Source organism: Diabrotica undecimpunctata, chromosome 1, assembly GCF_040954645.1.
Source record: "Diabrotica undecimpunctata isolate CICGRU chromosome 1, icDiaUnde3, whole genome shotgun sequence".
NCBI lineage: Eukaryota > Metazoa > Arthropoda > Insecta > Coleoptera > Chrysomelidae > Diabrotica > Diabrotica undecimpunctata.
The window spans coordinates 123,418,071-123,430,150 of NC_092803.1; the positions used below are offsets into that span (position 1 = coordinate 123,418,071).

Here is a 12,080-nt window from a genome sequence, read left to right on the forward strand (position 1 = left end):
AATATGTTATTTTTCTATACCCTAGTCCACATTTACCTTCTATTTTTTCTTCCAGCAAGAATAAACCATGGATAAGCTAATACTAAATTGCATTACCTACGTTAATACAGTAAAGTATTTGGGAATGTCGCTTAAAACTGGTCTTCCATGCAAGCCCACATCAAAAAGAAATGTAAACAACTTAGTATAAAATATAAAAAGATGCATTTGCTGCTATCAAGAAACTCCAAGGTATCTATATAAAATAAACTACTCATGTACAAGTAGATATTGAAACCCGTTTGAATATGTCAGTAAAAGTAACATTCAAGTTATTCAATGATTTCAAAACAAAGTGTTAAGAAGCATGATCGATCCATCATGGTACTGTCTCAACAGATATTTCCATAAAGACCTAAATGTAAAAACTCAAAAACCTAGATATAATAAAATTGACAAAATCAAATCCAAATATGCTAGTGTTACTTCGGCTACTTCAATAGTAGATCCAGTTCCTTGATTATACCCATCCGGTAAAAAAATCCCGAGAACCAAGCCCTTTGAATTAGTTTAGTGACAATGAAAGTTAAAAGCAGAGTATTGAGAGATTTGTGTGTAACACGTCACCAGTGGTATAAGTAGAAATTCGAGTATAAGGTACACTAATGCGTAGTACCTTACTTAAGAAATTGTATATAAGTTAGGTTAAAACAAAATTACTTCGTAATCACATGTAATTATAGGAAAAATACAGTCTGGAGGGTTTTCATCATAAAAAAAATGTCTTCCAATATTAGTTGTTGTTGTTTGTTTGTGTTTATATGACTGTGGACACTAAATCCATTAGCCAATCTTACAATTTTTACTCATTTTTTCATTCGTCATTGTTTCGTATACAATCTTATCCTAAATATATTACTAGTATTGATCTCTAATATATAGTCTTTTTTTTTGGTAATTTGTTTCTAGTTTTTTTTTCTATTAGGTGCTTTTTAGTTATTTATATATAAAATAGGTGATGAGGTCCTCAGAGTTCCACAGCAAACTCTTCTGCAGCTATCTATTTAATTCAATAGCTACTTTACTGCCGACTATTCAAGTTCCTCATTTTTTCTCTTTTTTTAGGTTTGTTTATTTTTTTATTTTTTTAAATTATTATTTATTTCTTATATTTTTTTATTTTTTTTATTTATTTCTTAATTTTCTTTTTTTTTATTATTTTTTTTATATTCTACCAAATTACAAAGAAATACTTACTCTATATTTACAATTACAATTTGAGTTTAATATCTAAAACATGGTTATATAATATATAATATTTATGTTTATACAATAATCTATATAAAAACTTAATGTTTTCTAATGTTAATAAATAATTTAAATTAATGAGATGGTGGACATCGGTCAAAGAATACAGCGAATTTAATGGTTACCCATCTGACCAAAAGTACATTGTGGACTATCAGCTAAATTCATTTTAAACATATATGATGGTGTAATACAGTGGTTAAATCTCATTCTGCATATAGTTCTTGTCATATCCTTTGTCGACTCCATTTTAGAAAACCAAGATTTATCCTTAATATGGTTTCTGATTGCTCTGTAATGGTTTCCTTTATTTATATTCTCATTAATATACCTTTCTTTCCAATCTTTCTTAAGCTCTTGGAATATGTCTGATTCTATATCTCTAGACGTACAAAGATAATGAGTTAATACTCTTTGTGTCACCGTGATTTCTGCCAATTCATCTACTATTTCATTTCCAGTTATTCCACAGTGGCTTTTAATCCATGCCAACTTAACAGTTTTGCCTTGTTGCTGAAGTTCTTTAATTTTATTTATTATATATAATTCAATGTAATTTACTTTTGATTTAGGATTATTGCACCAATTTTACTTAAAGAACTTGTGTTGTCACTATAAATTATAAACTTGAATGATTTATATTAGATAAATATTTTAGTGCTTCCACTATTGCTATTAATTCAGCTGTGTATATACTCATGATGGAATTGAGTTTAAACATTTTACTGTTTTTATTATTGTTATCCCAGTATGCACATCCCACAGCTTCGATACTTTTGGATGCATCTGTATATAGCATATAACAACCTTTGAACAATTATAAACTGTCAGATATAAACATTAATTTTTTTAAAGAAAAGGTAAATTGCAGTAGTCCTTTAAGAAGTATATAATATCAAGTTTCCAGAACTTTTTTCTAATGTATTCTGCACATGCTTCACACAGTTTTTCCATTTCTTCGGGGTAATCTTGTTTAACATCATTTAAAAGGATTTTGACACCTGCAAATTTAAAAGGCTTGTTGGCACCAACAAAATTTTTAGCATCATCCAAAATAGTAGGATTGAGCTCAGTAGATGAGTATCACTTGGGTACACTTTGTGGATACACTCCAGCCCGTTTTACCCTGCCGCCTGACCGCAACTGCAACCCCTATCGTACGCAACCGCAATTCCTACCGCACGCAACTGCAGACTTCGACGTAAAATGTAACGTAAAAACGTGATGCGAGACGTAAAATGTGACGTGAGACGTAAAACGTGAGACGTAAAACGTGGTGTGAGAATTCGTCTGGAGTTGCGTGCGGTATGGGTTGCGGTTGCGTGCTGTAATGGTTGCGGTTGCGTGCGGTAGGGGTTGAGGTTGTGATGAGGCAACGAGGTTGAACGGGTTGGAGAGTAATCAAAAAGTGTACCCATCTACTAAGCAGTCTGTTTAACTATTTCCGATATTAAAGCTTCAGGACGCAATTCCATTGTCGATGTATAAATATAATGTATAAGGCTTTTTTCCGTGCTACTAAATGCACGTAATCGTGACTGTATAACTCGACATTGTTTGCAAAACAATAAACTAGATAGCAAAACTGTAAGTGTGTATAAAAAATGTTATATATTTAAAACACCAAAGAATATTTTTAGTGTATCAATGTTTCCTATTCGTACGTATTAAAATACCGAATTCTTTCAATTCATCTTAGCGTCACCGAGGTCGAAAATAAACCATTTTAGAGTTTGTTTATTATTTCACAGAGATGTATTTCCTTTTTATTCTTTGATTGAAACCACTCAATACTGCGTTTTAAATAAATATTTTTAGTGTTTTATTTATACCAAGTTAAGCGAATGAATTTAAAAGATAATTGCTCACTCTCGCTGAGGCGTTGTCAGCGTTGACAGCTGCTTCTAGCGTTTGTCCAAATTGTTCGTCAAATTTGAAATTTTTCTTTGTTTTTCGTCTTATGTTATAGAAGATTAGCAGCTTTGCAGTTAATTGTGCAGTACGTGTTACGTTACGTGTAGTGGTTACAGTTTCAAGTTATGAGGTTTTGAAAGATAACCATATGTTGCATGCATGGCAGAAATTCCAGTATAATTCCAGTTTAAACCCAGAAGTTTTAGTGCATTTTTTGTGTGAAACCAAGGTAACTTTTTTGTTTTAAACTTTCGAATGAAAAATAAACATTAAAATAATAATTGCTTTCATAATTTAAATATTAAAAAAAAGTTTTAATAATTAATATTGTAAATCTTAGGGTGTGGCTATGCTGTCATTTTAATTGTTCTCTGTCATAAAATTAAATGTTGACATATGACAGCTAAAGATAATTCTTTAATTTTAATAGTTTATTTTTGCCATCGTTTATAGCTCAGTTAACTGATAGCCTAATAACAATTTTTGAAAGTTTTGTAGCATCTCCGACTTGTAAACAAGAGTTTTGTAAAACAAATAGGACATCTAAGTGTTTTTTTTTCTTTATTGTTTTGGTATAAAACTTTGAAACTATTAATATGTCTTTTTTGTACCATCTATGTTTTGTAACTGTTTGTAGTGGGACAACAATAAATGCTTAATTTATTTCTCTAAATCATTTTGGTTTATTTATGTTAAAAAAGTCTCCTAACCCCTTTTTTGTGTATATTATTTTAGGAAAGAAGAGCCTTTTTTCTTTATCCCGCAAGACTGGGATCCCCCGAAGTGGCGTCCATTTTAAATTGCTAGAGGTCTTTCTTGTTGTTTTTTTGTCCATTTGTTTAAAAAGATTCATGTAAGTACCCATTTGTTTCATTTTTTTGTAGTTATCCCAATCCAACCCCTTGCCATTCACTTATCCACGACCCAGCTCTCCAAATAAGCCCTGAGTACCGTTCGCACAGTTTCGTTTATTTTGCTTGCCCTATCTCTGCCCCAATAATTTCTGTCCCCAATTTTCAATCCCTTATAGCAATAACCTATGTGGTAGGCAAAATATTTCGTTACAATGTTAAGCGTATAGACTGGTTATCTTCTTAATAAAAACAGACTATAAAAAGTATAAACCCGCAATAAGTTCGATTAAACGCACTGACGTGTGCAATCACCACGAAACCTTTTTTCCGACTGAACTGAAATCGTGAAATCTGAAATTCTCAGTTGCTTGCGCCGGTTGTGCGGTCGGTACTTATTAGCAAACGTTAAATCCGGTCCTGATAAATTTGTTGTTTTGTCGGACTACCCCTTCTCGTTATAGCTACAACTAAAGAAGATATGATGGAGATAATTAGAAATGAATGTAAGAGATTGAATAGAAATGTATTAACTAGAGTAAGTCACAATGATGTATTATCGTCGACGGAGGCCATTTTGAACATTTATTATAAATTCAACTATTGCTTTGTTATTTTTGTTAAGTAAATACATTGTTTTAAATTTAATTTTATTTGTGTATTAAACGTCGCTTCACTTTATGTTGATTTGTTAATAGTCATAAAATTTATATAATGATTGTGATGCGAATACCTATTATCTTCAGTCTAATTTTTAAAGTCTTAGCTAATGTATGTTTTTAATAATATTTTAAACACTAAAAATCTTCACTACTTAGGTATTTTAATATCTCATCCAATATTAACAAATTAAGGATAAGTCTAGATTATTACGTGTTTATTTTCGAAAAATTATTTTTGATGGAAAACTTTTACTGCCAACCTAATAAAATTTCACCTAAATATTGTTCAAATAATTAATACTTGGCTCAAAGATTCACGAATAACTTACAAATTAAAGATAAACTATACTTTATGTATAGGGAATGTTTAAGAAATAATAAAATACCATAAAATATTATTTAATTACAATACTAAAATATAGGGTATTCCATTATAAAAATATATTAATTCCAAGTTTCAAAATTGCAAATTCCAAGACAAATTCCAAGACAAATTTTGTATACCAAAATTAAATGTTTCGCTATGTTAATAATTTTGGACAATATCAGACTATAATATATAAATAAGTATATTTTTTTATATCAAATCTCTATAACTTTACAAGTTGTTAGTATTGCTAGGAAATTAATAAAAAACATAACTATCTTGTAATCTATATCACATAGCATTGTAAAACCTTATATTTCAAAAAAGGACAACATCGAGAAAAATGTGAAATATACAGGATGTTCCGTTAAAAAAATATATAAGTTTGTTCTATACTATCAATATGGGCGGCCCTGTATATTTAAAAATATTTTCAAAATATGGTTCTATCTATGTTCCAACTTTTACCTAAATACTTTTTTTTCGCATCTCTTACGAAAAATGCGTAATTGAACCTCTTCGCACTAATGCTACACACTGTATGTTTTATAACTACAAAAGTGCCTCTAGCTATCTCAATGCGCCTTTTGATATTTGTATTGCAGGTGACATTTTCCTGTTTATATACTGCCTAAATATTTATTTAAGTCCACCTCTCCTAGCTGTTGATTTCGAATCTATATTGGTATTTGCACGTTCTTGATCTGCTTGTACATATTCGTGAGCTTGGTTTCCCTTATATTAATTCTCATGGCATGTTTCTTGAAAGTCTTGAAGTTCTAGATCAAGTCCTACATCTCAGTCTGCAATAAGAACTGCGTCGAGTATTATTTTTTTTATTTCTTCTGTCTATTATTTAAAACATTAAATAATATAGCAGAAATAACGCAACTGGTAGCATACTTTTTTCTATTGCATAATCTCCAGATGAAGCATCTTCTATTCTTCTATTGGCTTTTCATTTCCAGTAGAGATTTTCTATCATTCTCATACCATGTATTTTCCTCTAAGCCTATTTTGTTATTATATTTTCATTAGAGTTTTAGGACAAATTCGAGAAGAGTGTTTTGAAAATTCACAAAATTAGAGTTTCACGCGGGTGGGCTCCTGTTCCGTCCCGTATCCCGCACTTTTACATGTCTCCCGTTCCGCAGCTATTTTCTCTGTCCCGTCTCGTGTCCCGCGGGACGTCTTGCTGTTCTTAATAATTAAAAATATATTTTTATAATAATGGTATTAGTCAAAGTCAAATTTAATATTTTTATTTTTGTCAGCCTATTTTGTTTTCACAAATTGTCTTAAAAATTAAATTTAGTAATTACTTCTATTTGTATTTGTACAATGTATTGTGTAAAAATTTGTATTTGTCTCGCGTTAATCCCGTTTAAATTGTTTCAGACGCTATACTATACAGGATCATTTACGCAACAATTAAATTAGAAGTTTTCAATTGTCGTATATTTCAATTGATGTATATTTCTTAAAATTTAGACCAAGAGGAGAACTTAAAAGATGGCCCACGTTCTAATTTAATAATTTTTTTTATTATTACTTTTGGTTAGACTAAAAAGGGTTTTAAGCTTTCTTATTTTAAATGGAATGTTGACATTTTATGCGTAATTTTGGAGTAACGTTATTATTAAATTATATTATTGATAACATGTTTATTATCTTAATTTTTTGTTTAATTTGTATTCTATTAATTGTATTTCATTCAATTCAATATGAATGATTAAAACACAAAACCTTTTAATTTCCATAAATATTTTTATGTTGCAGACATAACGCAGATACTTGTTTAAATTTAATTTCCAAATCACTTAAATACATAATAACAAAAGAGCAGTTTTTGCAAAAAACAGCAAAAGTCGTTGTCCCGTGTCCCTTCCCGTCCCGCGGGACAAAATGCGTGAAAAAGTGCGAAACGAAATCCTGCGCGCATCACTACACAAAATATATAAACATGCGTTTCTTTTCTGTTTTATCAAACAATTTTGTGTTTAATTGGAAGATACAACATACCTTCTATAGTTCCCATATTTTTCTTCAATCCGTTCCATTTTTTTTTTAGTTTTCATTTGGTATAATTTCAGTGAGTATTTTCAAGACGTGGGTCATAAGGTTTATTATCTATATTTATCATATGATTTACATGCATTTACATAACGTAACAGTACTATGTTGATATGCTAAGATTTTCTGAGTGATTCAATATAATTTAAATCGCTATAAAAAAATTAAAATTAAAAAGACTGTACTTTATTGGACTAACCTTGTATATTCGTATAGTGAGGTGTAGTTGGCAAACTTGTCTACAATATTACTTTATTTCGCCGTTAATATTTTGTCATTTCGCACTGAATACCCATATTCATAGTATGAGTACATCTATAGCGGTTATCCCACAAGAAATCGAAATCGTGCTTTATCTGTACAAGCATAAAATGTTTTGTGGCCAAATGCAGCTTACGGATGCAATTGTATGCGACAGAACAGCTATTCAGTGACATAAGTGGTGCTGTCTAATATGCAATTTAAATTTATTTGTTTTAAATTGTTATGCATTCCCCATCAAAAGGACGATGCCTACAGTCTAGTCAGTTAAAGATATTGTTTAGAAAACTGGTGCAATGAATTGCCTAATTTAATGAATGCTTGCTTTAAAACCAGTACATCAGATGCTACAAATGCCACACAAGTGATATGCTGGCTATATCAAAGTGTTCAAAAGAACTTAACCGTATAGGATTTTTTATACGGCACTTTATAAATCACGTTTTAATTTTATTCGTTTACAATAAATTAGGCACTGTCTATTATTCGGAATATTTAGGCGTGTAGGCTAATTGAAAATTATTATACATGTTTGGTTATTTCATGCTTTACATTTTACAATAATAGGTATATGGAGAAAAATAAAAACAAAAATAGCTTGATACGTCAATAAATGAATTATGATATGAATGTTCATTATACAATGTGTCAATTTTAAAACTTACAATGGGTTATAACTCACGAACAAAAGCTGATATCGAAAAATGCTTGAAACCGTTTCTAGGATAGTAGAAAGACTATAAAAAAATGCTATCCAATGGTATAAATAATAATTATACAGGGCGAAGCAATAATTGTGAAACTTTGGCTTAAATGGAAAATTTAATGAGGTTTTTGTTGATTCTGTTGATGACCCTGTACAATTATTGTTTAATAATTATACAGGGTGTTAATATCAGCAAGCTTACTATGACTTTTATATTTGTAATGCTATCTCCCGGACTATTATTTTTAATTATATATATATATATATATATATATATATATAGGTATATATATATATATATATATATGCAATATATATATATATATATATATATATATATATATATATATATATATATATATATATATATATATATATATATATATATATATATATATATATATATAAGTGCCCATCGGAATTTTTTTTGTTAAATAAAAACTTAATTTACCGTTTTCGCAAAACAAATTGAAAACATCTGTTTTTTGGGTTCTGTCAGATTCAATAATTTTTGGTTTATTTGAAAATTTTAAATGTCATTAGTTTTCATCACTTTTACGATCGGTACTGTCATTCAGCTGTAGTTGTCACGATGGTTTACAGCAGTGGTCGCCAAACTCTTCAATGTGTTGAGCTACTTTGTTAATTTCGGAATAAACAGCGAGCTACCCACACTGAAGCCACGTAACGCAACGTAAATAAAATAATCCACAGTTAATCTATCATTATATGTATTTATTTTACTGTTTAACTGGTAATACATAATACATAGGTACTAATAATAAACTAATAACAAAATAACTAATATTACTAGTACGTACTTGTTCATAGCTACATTCCTACCTATCAAACGAAGGTATTTGAAAAATAAACACAAACTTTTATCCAGCCACAACGGCATGTCACTTATGATTTAAAAATAGTTAATAATAACAACAAAAAAGTAACGCACTATCATAAACATAAACATTGAAAAATAAAAAAGCACGTTCAATGAGAAGGCTGACACTCAGACTCATCGATAATTTTTTTAATGTTTGCAGTATAATTTGATGTGTCCATTCGAATACAATTATCCAAATGTAATCTGTAAGTCGATTGCGATATTTGTTCTTAATAAACTTCATATTGGAAAAAGAAGATTCACACAAATAGGTTGAACTGAATAATGATTTTACTTTCAAGGCAACACGGCATAAAACTGAATATTTGTCTTCATTATATTACTTACAATAGGCCAGATACATTCAGTACTTGAGACTAACGATTTTAAAGCTAAATCATTTTAAAACTCAATGACTTCCATTTTTGTTGCAGCGATGTCTTCGCCAAAGTTTTGCATAACACAAGCTGCAAACTGCTGGATATCAATTTCCATAAAGGGTGAAACAACAAACTGCGCTACTAAAGCCATTTCATTGAAATCCTTAAAACGATTTTTGAACTTACTTTTCAGGGTAGAAATTATTTCTACATGATATTTGTTATCATAGTGTTCTATTGGATTTTGAGATATTTTTTCTGAAAGAATAGGAAAATGCTTGGAGTCGCTGTTAATTAGGTTTTGTTCTCAAAACTCCAGCTTTTTGATAAATACTTTTATATCAGAAATCATTTCCGCTAGTTCTTTGTCTCTCCGCTGAAGCTGCAAATTAAGTTCTTTTAATTTCTCTGTAATGTCCACGAGAAAACCAAAATCTCTAAGCCAGATTGAATTTTCTTTTTCTGGAGTCGGTTCATCGCTTTGTTTGAAAAATTGAACTATGCCAGATAGGACATAATTAAAACGTTTCAGCACCCGTCCTCTACTTAACCATCAGACTTCAGAGTGAAGGCGTAGGTCCCCGTATTGACAGTCAACTTCATCGGCCAAGGTTCTGAATAATCTTCTTTGTAACGCTTGAGCTCTAATCTTGTTCACAATTTTTACCACCAGTTTCATAACGTTGTTTAGTTTCAGGAAATTTCCACATAATGCTTTCTGATGGATAATGCAGTGGTAACAGAGAAATTGTGGAAAAGTTTCATCTTTACGACATAACGCCACCAGACCCTTATCACAACTCACCATAGCTGGAGCGCCATCGGTTGTCAAGCCTACCATTTTCGACATTGCAATTTTCTCGGAAGAAATAATATTTTTTAAATGAGAAAACAACTCCTGTCCAGTACTGTGTCCTTTTAGTGGAATGAACTCCAAAAGATCTTCTTTAATCGTAAAATCACTAAAAACCATCCTGACGAACACGGCGATCTGGGTAGTGTCAACGACATCTCTGTTGATTCATCCAGTTGAAGTAAAAAATAAACACAGTTATCTAAGTCAGTTCTTAACTGTAAAAAAATATCATTGCTCATTACTTCTACAAGTCTCATCACTGTATTAGCAGAAAGTTGCATAGATTTTATAGCTGAAACTATAGCTTCTAAAAACGCCTGTTTTATCATTTCCCCGTCTTCATAAGGTTTCTTTTTTTGTGCAATTATCTGGGACACACGGTACGACTGTTCTTAAAAATATTGATTGTTGTCCAATTAACTGTTTTTTTAACTGTTTTAGTTTCTTCTTTCTGGCGGCAGAATGTAGTGGGAATGATTTTTCAAAATTAGAATGTACAGTTTTATGATGTCTCTCAATATTTCCTTTTTTAGCAACGGGGACCGAAGTATTACATAACAAACACACATTTTTATCTTTAACTTCTGTAATAAAGTATTGTTCTTCCCATTCCGAATGAAAGTGGTATGTCTTTACCTTCTTACAACTGCTTGCCATAATATTATTTTTGTTGTTCTCTACTAACCCAACTGCTGGACGTTGGTTTACGCGTTCAGTTTTAAACTAAGCGCAATGTCACCGAGCTGTGCGTATTTATCCCGTTTAAAGTAATCCAGATCGTTCTCGAACACTAACGCGCTGGTCCGGCTGGTCGGTTTTATAAATAGCCGATTCTAGCTTGACGGCGTCAGGGGCAGATCGCTCACCGCAACGTTGCCGCTGTTTTTGTTTAATATTATGACAATAATATTTTTTTGTTAAATTTTCGGAAGCATCTCTGATTTTTGCAGTTTGTATTTTTTAAATTAAAATCGTTGTAAGAGCTACCAGAATTGCCTTCGCGAGCTACCAGTAGCTCGCGATCGACAGGTTGGCGACCACTGGTTTACAGTATACCTGAACGCCTGGAGATAATTTTCATATCTGCCTCTCAGAACCAGTGTTATTTATGAACAGCTCAAATATTTCATGAAAGGAATCCAGACAAAAATGTAAGTCACGTGTATGTCCGCGATTTAGTTGAAACGTTTAGAGAAACGGGATCAATGCAAAATAAAAAAAGGATGCCCCAAGATTACTGAATGAAGCATCTCAAATTGAAGTCCTTGAAAATTTTGCAATACAAACACAAATTCTTCAAGAACTAGGCGATGATGATCCAGACCGACGAATTGAGTTTTGTGAACTCATGACTGAAAGAATTCGCGTTAAATCGAGAATGGTAAAAACTATTTGTTGTCACACTCAATATCCTTAAAAACTAAATGTTTGGGCAGAAATATTAGGCGATGCTATAATTGGCCCCTGGTTCATACCAGGCAATTTAAGTGGCGACATTTATCTTGATATGCTGGAAAACACCATCGAGCTTTAATTGTGCATGAATTAATGAAAGCAAAGGAACAATCAAGGCAATCTAGCTCTAGACGAAGATTTGCTGCACTTCCAACAAGATGAAGCACCTCCTCACTATGCAGCTCCAGTTAGGCACTGGTTGGATACTAATTATTCGAACAATTGGATTGGAAGGATAGGTCCTATTGAGTGGCCACCGAGGTCACCAGACTTACCGCCACCTGACTTTTTTCTATGGGGTTACCTCAAGTCAGTTGTTTACAAAACTCAACCTGCGTCACTTGGGAAATTGTGAGTAAGAATTACGCAAGCATGTCGTGCTATT

The 12,080-nt window shown here is 31.4% G+C and overlaps 1 protein-coding gene across 1 annotated transcript; it reads right to left on the reverse strand.

Moving 5' to 3' along the window:
* Positions 1 to 9,937: 9,937 nt before the first annotated feature.
* Positions 9,938 to 10,357, reverse strand: LOC140434845 (general transcription factor II-I repeat domain-containing protein 2A-like). The gene has a single exon (XM_072523421.1). The coding sequence runs from the start codon at positions 10,355 to 10,357 to the stop codon at positions 9,938 to 9,940; it is 420 nt and encodes a 139-aa protein (XP_072379522.1).
* Positions 10,358 to 12,080: the final 1,723 nt, after the last annotated feature.

What these genes read in the sequence shown, in the direction of transcription:
- LOC140434845 (XM_072523421.1), bottom strand. Translation starts at nt 10,357, where the DNA reads ATGGTTTTTAGTGATTTTACGATTAAAGAAGATCTTTTGGAGTTCATT.